The sequence below is a fragment of the Megalobrama amblycephala genome, linkage group LG9, assembly GCF_018812025.1.
Source record: "Megalobrama amblycephala isolate DHTTF-2021 linkage group LG9, ASM1881202v1, whole genome shotgun sequence".
Lineage (NCBI taxonomy): Eukaryota > Metazoa > Chordata > Actinopteri > Cypriniformes > Xenocyprididae > Megalobrama > Megalobrama amblycephala.
The window spans coordinates 11,791,610-11,809,432 of record NC_063052.1 but is presented as its reverse complement, the minus strand read 5'-3'; the positions used below and the strand labels follow the sequence as shown (position 1 = coordinate 11,809,432).

The 17,823-nt window shown below is 35.8% G+C and overlaps 2 protein-coding genes across 7 annotated transcripts in view; both read right to left on the bottom strand.

The window, feature by feature from the left end:
- Window positions 1–970: 970 nt before the first annotated feature.
- On the bottom strand, window positions 971–7,967 carry asb4 (ankyrin repeat and SOCS box containing 4). The gene is made up of 5 exons (XM_048201589.1): window positions 6,994–7,967; window positions 5,658–5,957; window positions 2,315–2,802; window positions 2,117–2,230; window positions 971–1,360 (listed from the first exon to the last, which is right to left on the bottom strand). Exons 1-5 carry the CDS (start codon window positions 7,208–7,210, stop codon window positions 1,172–1,174), a joined length of 1,308 nt encoding a protein of 435 aa, XP_048057546.1. The 5' UTR covers window positions 7,211–7,967; the 3' UTR covers window positions 971–1,171.
- Window positions 7,968–14,177: 6,210 nt separating this feature from the next.
- The window catches only part of ppp1r9a (protein phosphatase 1, regulatory subunit 9A), a 71,684-nt gene continuing 68,038 nt past the window's right edge, over window positions 14,178–17,823 (bottom strand). For all 6 annotated transcript variants that reach the window (XM_048201578.1, XM_048201577.1, XM_048201580.1 and 3 more), the window contains one exon: window positions 14,178–15,590. In XM_048201578.1, coding sequence (XP_048057535.1) covers window positions 15,396–15,590 — 195 coding nt within the window. In that variant the 3' untranslated portion in view covers window positions 14,178–15,395. The remainder of the gene's footprint in view (window positions 15,591–17,823) is intronic.

The window sequence follows — 17,823 nt, the reverse complement described above, 5'->3', positions numbered from 1 at the left end:
TTGTTGGAATCGGGTTTGTATAATTTAATTCAATTTTTCAAAGCAAAAGTCAGTCTATACCATTTCAGGGTCAGAGGTTCATTTGTCAGTGTCTGTTTCTGTGTTGTATGTCTTCTGTAGAGAATGAGTGGAAACAGGCTGTCTGCTGGGAAGAAGAATCATTGCTTCCAGGTGACAGGCTGTGTGAGGATACAGAGAGATAGGAAGAACAGATGATTTCCCTAAACTCACACACAAGTAAGTTCGGGCCCAGTAATCACAGCAACACTCATCCTTAATACCTCCAGTTAGTGCTGACTAGAATGAAAAGACCATCTCCACATCAAAAATAGTTTACCAAGTGCTGAGGCCTATGACTATAGTAAGATATTACTATCTCTATTAGGTCTTGTGGCTCTTGGGAACAAAGAGTTTAAAACTAGTCTGACCATTCTTTCAGATTAACCATATTACTTTTATTCTTATTCTTGGATTCTATCATTTTAACTTGTCAAAAATGACATTTAAAACCCTTTATAGCTTAAATTAAATGAGGCCCCTCTAAAGAGGATCCATGACTATTGTGTCTGCCCTCATTATTCAGAGTTAAACCCTGATAAGCACTTCAGTTTTAACTCTGACTAAAGGACTTAGACATCTCATCCTATTCAGCTGTTATCTGTAATGTGCTGTTGGCGTATTCTATGATATTATCCTCTTACGCTAAATATGGCTTTCCCCCTCAAAAATGATCTACAGTCTTAGCAGACAAGCTTAAAACCAGACTATGATTATAGTATAGCGCAGATACTCTTTTATTAAAACATGAGGCTTATGGATGTGTGGAAAGACCACTAACTTCATAAGTGTCATAATTAATAGTGTAAATATATTACATTTTATTAGCGTTCATATAAAATTGTTTATTATTTGTATTTCATATGGAATATTTATTTTTAATATTAAATATTCATATTAAATACATCAGCACTGTATCAAATAAAGAAAACATTTTAAAACATAAGCAAACAAGACCTGGACACCAGTGAACAATAAGATGTAAATGAAACATCTAATGTCACCAGCACTGGAATTATGTGGAATGTCTGACAAGCAAACATGATGTATGGAGAATTGATGTAAACGATAGTGAGCATGCAGCAGTCATATGTCTATAAAGCAGAATATGATGTCAGAATATGAATCCAACAGGCTCCAGAAGTAAGTATTTCTTCACTGATGGAGGAAGAATGAGTTGCTGGACACCCAATTCACAGCGATTCGACAATGCGGCACGTATTGCACATCTGGCCAGATGTTGTAGAGTGCGTGGACTGTTGGTGCAGACGGCAAACAGAGAGTCATAAAAATTCCTGTGCCGCTAAATGAAGAAGAAAAGAAACAAGGCTGAAAAAGCAACATTTCATTATTGGACTTCTTGAAAAGATAGCTTACCCATTTACTAATGCAACAGAGAAATTATTTTAAATTATTGAGCATGGCAAGCCTGAATATGTAGTTTGAAATGCATAAGAAAACTTCATGCCCTAAAATTGCAAGATACTTTGTCTCATTTTCAAGTAAAAACATCACAAAACATAGTTTTCTTTACACAGACCAATATATATATTTGAGGTCAATGATTTTTTTTTTTTATGTTTTCAAAAGAAGTCTCTTATGCTCACCAAGACTGCATTTATTTGATCAAAAATACAATAAAAACCATAATATTGTGAAATATTTAAAATAATGTTCTATTATAATATATTAAAATGTATTTTATTCCTGTGATGGCAAAGCTGAATTTTCAGCATCACATGATCCTTCAGAAATCATTCTAATATGCTGACTTGTTTCTCAAGAAACATTTCTATACATTTAGTAAACTTAAAAAAAGAGTAATATTGAATATTTTCCCAAAAAATTGTTTTACCATTTCCAACATATTATTTTCTCACTTATTTTAAGTATAAACCTTACTCAATTTTAAAGTAATAATTATTTTATTTTAACATATTTTAAAATAATATTTTCTCATCTTTTATTATCTTATCCTTTATTAAATAATAATAATAAAAAAAAACTTATTAAATAATAATTCTATTATTTGTGGTGCATTAAAAAGTTTATTTCTGACCTCATATACAGCTTCAGGAATAGCAGCTCTCCATTTTTTAGTGTACTTGATATGTTCATATGAATTGACCATCACCTCCACTGCCCTGGGGTATTCATGACACGCCTGCAACACCTACTTAATACAAAAACAACCAAAAACAGCAACATTGATGTTAAGTAGTAATAATAAAGCAGTTGGGCTGGGGTAGTGATGTACCTTGTGAAACTGTGGTGGATACACTCGGGCTGCTCCGTAGTTCAGAAGCAGCTGATAGCAGCGTTCAGGAATGGCCCACGGCCTGATTTGCGTCACTTTCAGCAGATACTGTATAGCTGCGCATCCATTGACATCCATAGCTTTAGTCTCGGCACCGGCCTCCAGCAACATCTGGATAAGCACATGGTCACAATTCCAGCAAGCTTTGTGCAACGCCGTCTTCTTGTCTTCCTCATATGAATATACTTTAGCATTGTGGTCCAACAGGATCCGGCAGACGAGATGGTGGTCTGAGCTATAGGTTCGTTCGCGAATGTCCATGGCCCAGAATGAAGCGGTGATAAGAGGTGTCTCCATGTAGCCGTTGACTGCATTGATATCAGCTCCATGAGCGATATATAAAGCCACCAGCTCTGGGATACCGAACCGGGCTGCTGTGTGCAGAGGGGTGTCCTGGTTCTCCTCACTGGGCATGTTGACATTTGCTCCTGAAGTCAGATTAGAAGTCGCTTGTGTTTTTTTTGTCCACACAATTAAAGTCAACAGTGTCCAATGTTGTTTTGGACCCCACTGACTTTCATTATATGGGCAAATACAGTTAAAATCTTTTTTTCAAAATGTATTCTTTATGTTCCACAGAAGAAAGCAAGTCATGGACGTTTGGAAAGACATTAGGATGAGTAAATAATGACAGAATTTGCTTTATAGATGGCATATTAAAAACAATATGTCTATTAGGGCTGCACGATATATCGCGTTTTATTGCAAATTTTATTGCACGCGATTTGGCAAAGGCTGTGATTATTTTATGCGAAACTTGTCAGAGCTGTACAGCTCTGTGATCAGTAGTGAATGCTTCTCCATCTGAAAGCCAGAGGGCGCTCTCGTGCAGAAACTCAAAATATGCTCTGCTGCAGAAGTAGATAACATCAACATCAACATCATTCCAGGAAATCCCTATGGGATCGCTGTAGCTGAATAAACAGAAGATTTAAACGTTTTGATTGATTAAACATGACTAATAAACACACGACTGCCTTATTCTGTGTAAGAAGCCACATCATCTTAGCCGGGTACACACCTAACGATTGTAAGGCCGATTATGAATGTAATTTGATACTTACGACTGATCATGTCCAATCGCGCCGAGTCAGAGCCAGTTGCGTTCAGTCGGTGTTTACAGTTGGTGCTTAAAATCATGCAGTGTGCAATTCGATTCTAGTCTTAGAATTTTAGAAAGTCATTGCCAGTCCTCCTCGCAAAGATTCTTCTCAAATTTGATAATTCCCACTTCTGAAGTAGTGATTACGAGCAAATCGCATTCAAGTTTCGAAAGGAAAGTCATTTTTACAATAGCGCTGAGAGCACGTGAAGGCAGCATAATATTTGCGACCGATGACGTCTCTGTTTCCTTGGAGACTGTGTCAGGCGATTGTAAACAAGCGGCGAAATGGCGTCAAAAAACGTCTGCAACATAAATACACATTGGACAACCGGTATGGAAGAAAAACTGGTTGAACTCTGGCAAGAGTACGAATACAACATATCTTCGAAGGAATAACGTACCATAATAGAAGTGATAAGGAAAGAAGCTGGGCTGCTATTGCGGAAGCTTTGAACGTATCAGGTACAGGACCGGATTATCCATAGACGGGATTGGGCGAGTGTCCTGGGGCACCAGCCAATAGGGGGGCAACAAGTGATAAAGATAATGACTAACGTTAGACTTTTTTATCATGTTTTGTATATATATTATTTATCTGGAAAGATACGGATACAAAATTAACAGTTAATGATACAATATATACAGAGAGAATATAAAGAGCCCTGCCCCTTTGATCGCGAAAGTGAAAGTGCCCTTTGAGGTCGCATTGTGGTAGTATAATTTACTTCTGTGGTAATTTAATGGTCTGTACAGTGCCGTTTCAAGTCGAACAAGCTTCATTGAGGATCGCAGCTTATCGTTGCTTAACAACGGCGACACCACCGGAGTGCAAGCTCTAAAAATAGATTAATTTACCAAAGTTTACTCACCTCAAATTCTCTCTGTTGAAAACAAAGTGCGCGTTTTCCTCTTTTTTTTTTTTTAATTTTCCGCACAAATATAGCAGATGAAGAGCGCCAGCTGTTTGTTTACATCCATTTTCAAGATCCCGCGCACAGTGTGTTGCTTAGCAGCGGTCTCAATCGTAAACGTTTGTGTTCTTCTCCGACTGTCAACGATTAAAATCGGCTCCAGTCGAAGGAAACAATCGGTATGTGTGTTCTGTTCAGTCTTAGAATGTTTCAGCTAATCGTTAGGTGTGTCCCCGGCTTACAGGAGGATGCTCAACTGTCGTTATGAAGTGAGTTTGGAGTAAAAATATATTATTAAATGTTGTCTTGTCTTGTTGGACAAGATGTTAGTAAATGCTTCTAATGTCTGGAAAGCTGTTTGACGCGTGGTGCTTTTTCAAATGTATATTATAAGCGACTCAAACTCGCAGTGCTTTTTTAGATGGATTAGCATTTTGGAGACATAACTTACTTCATTGACAAGCTGTGCATAAAAAAATAATTGCAGCCTTTCCGATTTCATAATTGCACTAAGAATCGCGTTTAAGCACGATTTCAATGTTATTTTTCGTATCGTGCGATAAATCATGCAGCCCTAATGTCTATATAGTTTTTTTTAAAGGGGACCTATAATGCCTCTTTTCACAAGATGTAATATAAGTCTCTGGTGTCTCCAGAATGTGTCTGTGAAGTTTCAGCTCAAAATACCGCACAGATAATTTATTATAGCTTGTCAAATTTGCCTCTATTTTGGTGTGAGCAAAAACACGCCATTTTTGTGTGTGTCTCTTTAAATGCAAATGAGCTGCTACTCCTGGCTGCTTTCCAGAAGAGGGCGGAGCTTTAACAGCTCGCGCTTTGGTTGCTCAACAACAACAAAGCTGGAGAATCTCACGCAGCCAAAATGAGGATTGTCAGTAACGGTGTTCAGCCTTACATTGTTCAAACTGGAGTCGACACTGATGGAGAGACTCAGGAAGAAGTTACAACTTTTAGAATGAAACTGGACGTTTCTAAATGGTTAGTGGATAAATTTATGTAGTTGCTGTGGAGTTGATTCAACTCATCCACTAGCATGTGCCATCATGTTAATCTTTTGTGCAAATCCAGCGTTGAACTGACCCTCGGTTTTCGAAGAAGTCCAGCATAAAATGATTTGCGCATAATGTAGCTACTAAAATAACTAAAACTGAAATAAAAATTAAAGGGGACCTATTATGCAAAATCATTAAGTTAAACTAAATGACATTGAGAAATTCTGCAATCATAACTTCACAAATTTACGGACCTTTGAGAATCAGATGTTTGGCACAGTCCAAAGACTCTGCTGTAATGCAGTAGTGTAAAGGGGTGTGTCCACTCAGAGACATGCTGTTGATCCGCGCGCCCCATTCCAGCAGAAGTCCCACACAGTCAGCATTAGACACCGTACAGGCCACATGTAGAGGGGTCTTCCCATTAGGTTTCCTGTTGACCGCTGCCCCATTCTGCAGAAGAACTACGGCACTCTCCAAAGCATTGTACATCATACACACGTGAAGACCCATCGCCCAGGATGTCTCCAACTTATAACTTGGTAGCCAGTATCCTAGTGGAAAATAAGCATTTTATAAGTAGTCACAGAGCCTCAACATCAAGATTTAGGGTTAAATGTATATACATATGTAAGGGAAAGTTTTATTTTAGGTGTAACTGATCCCAGAGTTGTTATTATTAACAAAAACTAAAAATAATTTTCAGGAATTGAAATAAAGCTGCAATAAAATATAAATATTAGATGAAAAACTTAAAAAACTTCAACAAAATTGAGAAATATGAGAAATGACTGAAATAAATGATAGGTTTATATATAATATATAAACATTATTTATTTCAGTTATTTGCAAAAGCAATAGTTCTCAAAACTAATACAAATTACAAAAACACAAAATATAAAATATATGAAATTATAAAAATAAAAATTAATATTCAAAATATTAATAAACACTATAATAGTATATAAACAATACTAAAACAACACTGTGTTAACATATTTCATATTAAAATAGTACATATGGGGGAATAATCTTTTAAAAATAAGCTTGCTAATTGGTTGCAGGTGGTATTAGGGGGCGGGGCATTTTCATTCTAGAGCATCTGATTAGACAAAATTCTGTGTAGTGCATGATGAGTCATCAATATTTTTTGTTTGTTTTTTTCCAGAAGACAAAATCTTACAAAAAGTGAACTTTTAGCAATATACAGCCTTATAGATGGCCTCAAAGCTAAACACACAAGGCCTAAAGGCCACAAAACTCCTGATTTTTAATTTGAGAGGATGTTGTGACAGACTTTTGATTCTTCTGAGGTCAAAAATCACATTGATAATTATACAACTGGACAAATGCTTTTTAAAAAAGTTTTAGATTAAATATATAGTTCATATCACACTGTAGATTAAATTTATAGTCCATATCACACTGCAAGACCGTTTATGTTGAGGGTGATTTCACAGACGAGCTTTATTTCTGTTGGTTACTGGCGGTCTGGCGCCACCCTGTGGCTAGATAACTAACTGCAGCCATACAGTGCAATGATTTCTCTGGTAAAAGAGCGACTGTTGTGTTATCATCATGATGAATTACCTTGCTTATACGAGGCAAGGATCATATCGCGGTCCTCCACGTCTAACACAGCGTCTATGTCAATGCTGGTGGTGCGAAGGATTTTTGCAACCTCAGCTGCATCGTTACGCGTGAGCGCTTCTAGAAAGCTTGTCTTTAAACGATTCACTGCTTCCCGCCGCGACAAATCCCGGTCATCTTCCTCCACTAAACCGAGAACTGCTCGAGGCCTGCTCATATCGCACACATACACAGATTAATCCGCACTCTTTCAGTAAATATAAGTGATTCCCAAAAGCTTTGTAAATTCCGGTTGTCGGGAGCGTGGCTGTGAAACACAATCGGTGGAGTCAGTCACATAGTCTTACTATTAATAGACTGTGAGGGGAAGAGGTCAAGGCATACTGGACCAGCAAACTTTTATAAGTTTAGCACTGCTCTGTTATGCCTTCTTAAAACGAATCACTCATTTGTATGTCACCTTTAGCATCTGCTAAAAGAATTAAGGTAAGACCATATTAATTTAGTATGATCTTAAAGTTACAATAAAGAATTTTGGGCAAAACTATGATTACCAAAGACAAACATTAACCAAAATTTAACCAAGTGTGTGACACCTTTGTCTTTTTTGGAGGCCCGGTCTTGTAACTGTAATAAGATAACAAGTGAATAGGTGAAATAATGTTGCATTTATGAAAATGAATACACTAGTAAAGCTGAAATAAGATGTTCGGTATTGTTTCAACAAGTCATTAAGCAGCAACCATTTTCAGATGTGCTAATAAAAGTTTCTCAAGTACTAAATCAACACATTAGAAATTTCTGTGTAACAAGGCCTTTTCATTTTTCATACTAAAATAGGACATTTGGGGCAGGAAATATCCTTAAAAAAGCAGCTTGCTAATTGGTTGCAGGTGGTATTAGGGGGCGGGGCTTTTTCATTTTTAGAGAGCATCTGATTAGTCAAAAATCTGTGTAGTGCATGATGAGTCATCAATACTCTTTTGTTTGTTTTCCTCCCTGTTGAAAAACCAGCATATGCTGGTAAGGTAGGTTTTGAAGCTGGTTTAAACTGGTCCAGGACCTACGGAAGAGGATTAGGGCCAGGCAATAATAAAAAAATAAAACCATCTCGAGATTAAAGTTGTTAAATTTCGAGAAAAAAGTCGAAATAAAATGTTGAGAATAAACTCATTAAATTACGAGAAAAAAACTTGTTAAATTTAGAGAAAAAAGTTGTGATAAAATGTTGAGAATAAAGTCACTAAATTACGAGAAAAAAGTTGTTAAATTATGAGAACAAATTCGTTAAATTATGAGAAAAATGTCGTTAAATTTCGAGAAAAAAGTCTGAGATAAAATGTTGAGAATAAACTTGTTAAATTACGAGAAAAAACTCGTTAAATTTCGAGAAAAAAGTTGTGATAAAATGTTGAGAATAAAGTCACTAAATTACGAGAAAAAAGTCGTTAAATTATGAGAACAAATTCGTTAAATTATGAGAAAAATGTTGTTAAATTTCGAGAAAAAAGTTGAGATAAAATGTTGAATAAACTCGTTAAATTACGAGAAAAAACTCGTTAAATTTCGAGAAAAAAGTTGTGATAAAATGTTGAGAATAAACTCGTTAAATTACGAGAAAAAAGTCGTTAAATTATGAGAACAAATTCGTTAAATTATGAGAACAAATTCGTTAAATTATGAGAAAAATGTTACATTTTGAGAAAAAAGTCGAGATAAAATGTTGAGAATAAAGTCATTAAATTACGAGAAAAAAGTTGTTACATTATGAGAACAAATTCATTAAATTATGAGAAAAATGTCGTTAAATTTCGAGAAAAAAGTCGAGATAAAATGTTGAGAATAAACTCGTTAAATTATGAGAAAAAACTCGTTAAATTTCAAGAAAAAAGTCAAGATAAAAGGTTGAGAAAAAACTCGTTAAATTTTGAGAAAAGTCGTTAAATTATGAGAACAAATTTGTTAAATTATGAGAAAAATGTTGTTAAATTTCGAGAAAAAAGTCGATAAAATGTTGAGAATAGAGTCATTAAATTATGAGAATAAAGTCATTAAATTACGAGAAAAAAGTAACATATTGATCTTGACTTTTTTCTTGAAATTTAACGAGTTTTTTTCTCGTAATTTAACGAGTTTATTCTCAACATTTTATCTCGAACTTTTTTCTCGAAATTTAACGAGTTTATTCTAAACATTTTATCTCAACTTTTTTCTCGAAATTTAACGAGTTTTTTTCTCGTAATGTAACGAGTTTATTCTCAACATTTTATCTCGACTTTTTTCTCGAAATTTAACAAGTTTTTTTCGTGTAATTTAATGAGTTTATTCTCAATATTTTATCTTGACTTTTTTCTCGAAATTTTACAACTTTAATCTCGAGATGGTTTTATTTTTTTATTATTGCTTGGCCCTAATCCTCTTCCGTAAGGACCAGCATACCAGCTTCAAAACTTACCTTACCAGCATATGCTGTTTTTTTCAACAGGGCTGTAAGACAAAATCTTACTAAAAGTGAACTTTTAGCAGTATACAACCTTATACATGACCCCAAAACTAACACACAAGGCCTAAAGACCACAAAACTCCTGATTTTGATTTCAGGGGATGCTGCGACAAATTATTTTAATAGTCTCTTGATTCATTTGAGGTCATAAAAATCACATGTGTAATAATCATACAACTGGAATCTGAATCCACAAACTGCTTTGCACATGAACAATTTGGAATGATCTTACGAGTTCAGAACCAATTTGCCAAAATGTAAAATAGTTAAGTTTTCCCATGAGTTCAAAACATCCACACTTGAATCAAACTTCTTGCACATGAACAACTCGAGACACTTTGGAATGATCTTTCATTGTATTTCTCTGACCAAATATGTCATTTGAAGTGTATTTACAGTCCAACATGACAAACTTTCACAAGGCTTTTAATTTTTCATGAACAAAAATAAAAGATAAAATTGAGTAGTTTTGGAAAGAATGGGAAGGCTATGGCACATTAAGGTCCCTCATGCGGGTATGACAAAAGAAAATACACGGGTTAATGCTCTGTTCTCAGGTGTTGCGTGCAGCTCCTCTATACTCTGCTGTATAGTGAAAACAACAAAACAATCCACGAAAGAGAACCACATTACTGTCCTCAAATCAGTACGTGATTATCCCTGCACACAGACACATTCAGACAGACTCGGTGTTCAGTCTCCTCATGGAAATTGATAAAAAAAAAAAAAAAAACACCGGGCTTAAAAGCTATTGCTTCAACTTTCACATACAAAAGTCAGTATATAGTAAATGGATAGGAAGGTTAGATTTGGATCTACAGCAGGTTATTTTCCAGTTAGAGGGCTAGAAAGGATTTCATAATGTTAAGACGAGCATATAAAGATATGTTCACAAGAGCATTGTGAGCTAACGAAGAAACATACTAATTCTCTGACTTTTTGATTACAATGTATAACAGTTTTTTTTTTTTTTTGGTAATACTTCGTAAATAAATAACGTTAACTGATTTACAAACATTTCTTTGATTGGGAACAAAAATAAATAGACTATGACAGACTTCAAATTATTAGAGATAAATAATTCAGTAATTAACAATGAATATAATCTTACATGGAGTCACATTTGAGTGCTTGTAATAAATCCACAGGGTCACCAGGCACTGCCTAATGTTCTCCGTACAGTGCCCAAGTACCACTGAAGCTGCCTTCGTGTTGCTATGGAAATAACCAGTAATTCAAATGTAAACATGGACATCATCACAGATGGGAGAACAGCATGTTTACAAGAATGTGGAATTGAGAAAAATGTGATATGAATAGATAAAACTGGGCAGTGAAAAGAACGAAGGCTTAATACTGTATGACTCGTCAAAGCGGAATCTGAAATGCAAAAGCGACGTCTTTAGGCTACTGTGTTTTGTACACTTGCAGTGGATACATAAGGAAAATGTGTTGCATAAATTTTAAAATACAACCCAGGATAAATCGATAGAGGCTATATTGGTTACTCTATGCAGTAAATTACATTATAAAACACTTATTTACCACGTTACGGTGCTCTCTTTGTGAGTGTGACAAATACTGATAAAAAACACACAATGGGATCAATCTGAATAAAGTCTATACTGATAAAATAACATACACTACCATTCAAAAGTTTATTCCTGTGATGCAAAGCTGAATTTTCAACATCATTACTTCAGTTTTCAGTGTCACATGATCCTTCAGAAATCATTCTAATTTGCTGCTCAAGAAACATTTCTGATTATCATCAAAGTTTAAAACAGTATAAATGTCTTTACTGTCACTTTTGGTAAATTTAATGCATCCTTGCAAGCAGGGCCTAAAATTAACACTCGGCAAGCGGCAAATGCAAGTAAAAACTGGTGTTGGTGAGTATATGAAATGGTGTCAATGCCAGTTGGCTGGTAACATTTCTATAAATTTTAACAATGCAAAATTTTGAGAACATGAACGACACTCGGGACAGTTGACAAGCCAGTGCTGCATCGTCACAAAAGCGCATTTAAATATTCAAGCTCAAGAAGACGCAAAAGGGAACTCAAAAGGGAAGTTTCGTATGCAAACATCCGATGAGTGCGCCCAGAAATCTGCATCTCAGAGTGCAAATACTGGTCTGAGCTCTCTTTCACGTCTTCTTATGTCTTGGCAATATCCTTGTAAACATAATAGTTATGTGTTAACTGAATGTAAACAGTTAAGAAAGAAAATGCATGTGAATCAGTGCATTCACTCTTAAAGTGACAGCAGCCTAATATTCCTGCTACTGTCTGTGTTTTTATTGTTAATTAAAAACAAAAGACAAAGAACAATCACTCATTGCTCTTGACTTAATCATTTTTGTAAGTTTAATAAGGATTAATCTATGTTTCATGGCTGGTAAAAAATATTTATGGCCGATAAATTCACCAAAAAATTCACCGGCCATTGGCAGGTGTAGCAAAAAGTTAGTTTTAGGCCCTGCTTGCAAGTATTAAAAGAAAAATAAAAAAAAATCTTACTAACCCTAAACTTTTGAATGGTAGTGTATATTATGGAAGCTTGTTTCCACCACTGAATAAAAAATAAAAAAGGTAATTGCAACTTTTTATCTCACAATTCTGCCTTTTTTTTGTAGAATTGTGTAATATAAACTCACAATTGCGTGATACAAAGTCAAAATTGCGTGTCATAGTCAGAATTGCATGTTATAGTCAGAATTGCGTGATATAAAGTCAGAATTGTGAGATATAAACTTGACTTTATAACTCGCAATTGCAACTATCACACAATTCTGACTATAACACGTAAATGTGAGTGTATCTTGCAAATTTTGACTTTATAACTCGCAATTGCGACTTTCACACAATTCTGAATTTATAACTCGCAATCATAAGTATCTCGCAATTCTGACTGTATAACTCACAATTGCGACTTTATCACATGATTCTGACTTTATAACTCGTAAATGTGATTATATCTCACAATTCTGACTTTTTAACTAGCAATTGCGACTATCACACAATTCTGACTTTATAACTCGCAATTGCGACTATTTCTCGCAATTCTGACTTTATAACTCACAATTGCGACTATTTCTCACAATTCTGACTTTATAACTCACAATTGCGACTATATCTCGCAATTCTGACTTTATAACTCACAATTGCGACTATCACACAATTCTGACTTTATAACTCGCAATTGCTACTATATCTCGCAATTCTGACTTTTATAACTCGCAACTGCGACTATATCTCGCAATTCTGACTTTATAACTCGCAATTGCGACTATCACACAATTCTGACTTTATAACTCGCAATTGCGACTATATCTCGCAATTCTGACTTTATAACTCACAATTGCGACCATCACAATTCTGACTTTATAACTCGCAATTGCGACTATTTCTCACAATTTTGACTTTATAACTCGCAATTGCGACTATCACACAATTCTGACTTTATAACTCGCAATTGCGACTATATCTCGCAATTCTGACTTTATAACTTGCAATCATGAGTATATCTCGCAATTCTGACTTTATAGCTCGCAATCATGAGTATATCTCGCAATTCTGACTTTATAGCTCGCAATTGCGACTTTATATCTCGCAATTCTGACTTTATATCACACAATTCAGACGTTATATCACACAATTCTGACTTTATATCACACAATTGCGACTATATCTTGCAATTCTGACTTTATAACTCACAATTGCGACTATCACACAATTCTGACTTTATATCTCACAATTCTGACTTTATAACTCACAACTGCATCTTTATCACACAATTCTTACTTTATAACTCGCAAATGTGAGCATATCTCACAATTCTGACTTAACTCACAATTGCGACTTTCACACAATTCTGACTTTATAACTTACAATTGCGATTATCACACAATTCTGACGTTATAACTCGCAAGTGTGAGTATATCTCGCAATTCTGACTTTATAACTCACAATTCTGACTTTATAACTCGCAATTCTGACTTTATAACTCGCAATTGCGACTATCACACAATTCTGACTTTATAACTCGCAATTGCGACTATCACACAATTCTGACTTTATAACTCGCAATTATGAGTATATCTCGCAATTCTGACTTTATAACTCGCAATTATGAGTATATCTCGCAATTCTGACTTTATAACTTGCAATTATGAGTATATCTCGCAATTCTGACTTTATAACTCACAATTGTGACTATCACACAATTCTGACTTTATAACTCGCAATTCTGACTTTATAACTCGCAATTGCGACTATCACACAATTCTGACTTTATAACTCGCAATTATGAGTATATCTCGCAATTATGACTTTATAACTCGCAATTATGAGTATATCTCGCAATTCTGACTTTATAACTCACAATTGCGACTTTATCACACAATTCTGACTTTATAACTCGCAATTCTGACTTTATAACTCGCAATTGCGACTATCACACAATTCTGACTTTATAACTCACAATTATGAGTATATCTCGCAATTCTGACTTTATAACTCGCAATTCTGAGTATATCTCGCAATTCTGACTTTATAACTCGCAATTATGAGTATATCTCGCAATTCTGACTTTATAACTCACAATTGCGACTATCACACAATTCTGACTTTATAACTCGCAATTATGAGTATATCTCGCAATTCTGACTTTATAGCTCGCAATTCTGACTTTATAACTCAAAACTGCATCTTTATCTCACAATTCTGACTTAATAACTCGCAATTTTGAGAATTGCGAGATAAAAAGGTGTAATTATCTTTTCTTTTTTTTATTCCGTGGCTGAAACAAGCTTCTGTAGTATATAGATATAGGTCCGTTTTAAGTGCACATTTGTCATCTGCTCTACAACATTTGGATGCCGGTAAAATAGATGTGCGTTCACACAATCGTAATCCAGACTGTAACCTCAAACCATAAACCATAAAGCACTTCAAAAGGCAGCACTTGGGTCTAACTGAGAATCTACCTCAGGGCGATGGAGAGGGCAGAAGCAGGTAGCTGTGGAATAGAAGCAGCAGAGGGCTTTTTTTCTTGCTTTTTTTTCTTTCAGAGTACAAGTCTCACATCTTTGGAGAAATCGTTTAGTATCGCATTGCCACCACATGACTTCCAAAGATCATTAGGAGGTTTCAAGCTCGGAGAAGAACGTACACGTCAGTTGTATTCGACTTGAATACTGGCAGGTCGTTGAAGGAGATCCGAACAGTAGGTTCAAAGTATACAGTGAAATATCCACAATGAGGGTCCGTGATATCTCATTACCCGGAATGGCTTTCTTCTCACAGTAAGGTTTGCGTTTGCCAGTGAATCAGACTGTAGTGGTTCTTTTGAGCAGCACTCAAACTCTAGTCTGAGGTGAAGAGACACTCGACAGCAACACCGTCCATCACTATGACCTGTGCTTTGTCAAAGCCTTCGTATTAAAAACTTTCCCATTTCCTTGAACAAACTATCCTTGTTTTGATAGAAAAATGGCACGTTAGACATAATCATATTTACTTTTTCTGCATATGTACATTGTCTCAATGTCTAAAGGTGCTTGTAATGCAGAGTTATTAACTGTCATGAATGAGTTATGAGCTGATATGCTCTGGTTAACATACATACATACTCTCAATATGCAAATAAATAGATATTAATCAGACATAAAACACAGGAAACCAAAAAGCAGTGATCATTCTGCTAAAACAAGAAAAAAACCTGAATGTTGTTCAGTAAAAATAACAAAATCCATATCTGGACATTTTGGTTTCAATTCATCCAATGGCAGCTCAATAGCAATAAGCCCCTTTTGCAATGAACTTTGAGTCTCTTGAATTGCTGAACTCATCTGTACTTAAAATGGTGAGACAGTAGTGAGGGTTAAAAAGTACTGTCATTCAGTAGCGCCCTCTCCTGGTCCGGAGGAGTTGCTATTTTTCTGGACCCGTTTCTGAACCTGCTCCAGTTCCTTCTTGCGCTGTTTCTCCATTTTCTCTCTGTTTCTGCGAGCTTTTTCCATCAACAACTTCAGATCCTTCAGCTTTTTCTTAAGCAGAGCCCGATCCTGAGAGGACTCTATGCCCAGAGCCTGCCAAAAACACAGGCAAACACACTTACGATATTGTTCAGATGGGTCTTAAGAAACTATGCTAATCTCTTAAAGATAACTTTCTCATCACAGGGAAAGCAGATGGCACATGAATTATTCTAGACATTTTAGCATATGGCTGGAAACTGATGCATCAAAACAACACATAACCATGTACTGCACACATTTAATGGACTTCATTACTTCATTAATGATGTAGATAAAATAAAAAAAAATATATAAAATAACAAAATGAAAGCTTTTGTTGTAGATAATCTTAAAAATGTAGATAGCCTATACTTAAATGAGTAGATACTTTAATAAAGCAATGCATAATATAAAGAAATCTAAATATTTTATTTAAAGGCACAATATGTAAGATTTTTAGATTAAAATATCCAAAAACCACTAGAACAATGTTATATATTTTTGTTGACTTTTGTACTTACATTATCCCAAATGTTTCCAACAATGTTTAAATCCAGAGAAATCAGCAATTTTAATGTCCGTATATCGCCTAACAATGACGTCATATACGAGCAACCTTCGATTTCCAGTTTTACTAATATCGATCTAGATTACTGCAAAGTGCAACAAGTCTCTCATAGCAGCCACCAAGCGAACGCACAGAGTGATGTTATAACATAACTTTCAACACACTCAAATGTATTTAGTATGATTGTTTTAACCATGTAAAACAGCACTGCTTTACCCCACTTCCTCAACAAAAAGAGCGGAAGTGGATGACTGCAGCAAAAGTATAATAAAAGCTCAGCTGAACTCGAGGTGTCTGTCATTAGCATCCCTCCCACGGCTCTCGACCCGTCCTGCTTCATAGTAAAACTTTAATACATTAGCTCATCCATGAACATGATTTCTGCACAAGTCCGTCGGATTCGTTTCCAGCTGTGGATATGAAGATAGCAATGCCCCTAATTCTATGCCTCATCATCAAGCTACGTCTTTGTTTTGAATAAACGACCTCTAGTGGCAAAAATTACATATTGTGCCTTTAATTTATTTGTGTAATATACAAACATTTTTATGACTCTAATTGTGCATAAATAAAAAAATGAAATACTGTTGAATTGTAGGGGAAAATATCATGCCAGAATTGTTGACATTTTTGCAGATTTATTAAAAAAGAAAAACTGAAATATCACATGGTCCTAAGTATTCAGACCCTTTGCTGTGACACTCATATATTTAACTCAGGTGCTGTCCATTTCTTCTGATCATCCTTGAGATGGTTCTACACCTTCATTTGAGTCCAGCTGTGTTTGATTATACTGATTGGACTTCATTAGGAAAGCCACACACCTGTCTATATAAGACCTTACAGCTCACAGTGCATGTCAGAGCAAATGAGAATCATGAGGTCAAAGGAACTGCCTGAAGAGCTCAGAGACAGAATTGTGGCAAGGCACAGATCTGGCCAAGGTTACAAAAAAATTCTGCTGCACTTAAGGTTCCTAAGAGCACAGTGGCCTCCATAATCCTTAAATGGAAGAGTGGCCCGACAGAAGCCTCTCCTCAGTGCAAGACACATGAAAGCCCGCATGGAGTTTGCCAAGATGGTGAGAAATAAGATTCTCTGGTCTGATGAGACCAAGATAAAACTTTTTGGCCTTAATTCTAAGCGGTATGTGTGGAGAAAACCAGGCACTGCTCATCACCTGTCCAATACAGTCCCAACAGTGAAGCATGGTGGTGGCAGCATCATGCTGTGGGGGTGTTTTTCAGCTGCAGGGACAGGACGACTGGTTGCAATCAAGGGAAAGATGAATGCAGCCAAGTACAGGGATATCCTGGATGAAAACCTTCTCCAGAGTGCTCAGGACCTCAGACTGGGCCGAAGGTTTACCTTCCAACAAGACAATGACCCTAAGCACACAGCTAAAATAATGAAGGAGTGGCTTCACAACAACTCCGTGACTGTTCTTGAATGGCCCAGCCAGAGCCCTGACTTAAATCCAATTGAGCATCTCTGGAGAGACCTAAAAATGGCTGTCCACCAACGTTTACCATCCAACCTGACAGAACCGGAGAGGATCTGCAAGGAGGAATGGCAGAGGATCCCCAAATCCAGGTGTGAAAAACTTGTTGCATCTTTCCCAAAAAGACTCATGGCTGTATTAGATCAAAAGGGTGCTTCTACTAAATACTGAGCAAAGGGTCTGAATACTTAGGACCATGTGATATTTCAGTTTTTCTTTCTTTTTTAATAAATCTG

Coding starts and splice junctions, on each gene's coding strand:
- asb4 (XM_048201589.1), bottom strand. CDS start 7,210: ATGAGCAGGCCTCGAGCAGTTCTCGGTTTAGTGGAGGAAGATGACCGG. Junction 5,958..6,993: donor CCTTGCCTCGTATAAGCAAG/GTAATTCATCAT, acceptor ATTTTCCACTAG/GATACTGGCTACCAAGTTAT. Junction 2,803..5,657: donor CAAACATCTGATTCTCAAAG/GTCCGTAAATTT, acceptor ATCTGACTTCAG/GAGCAAATGTCAACATGCCC.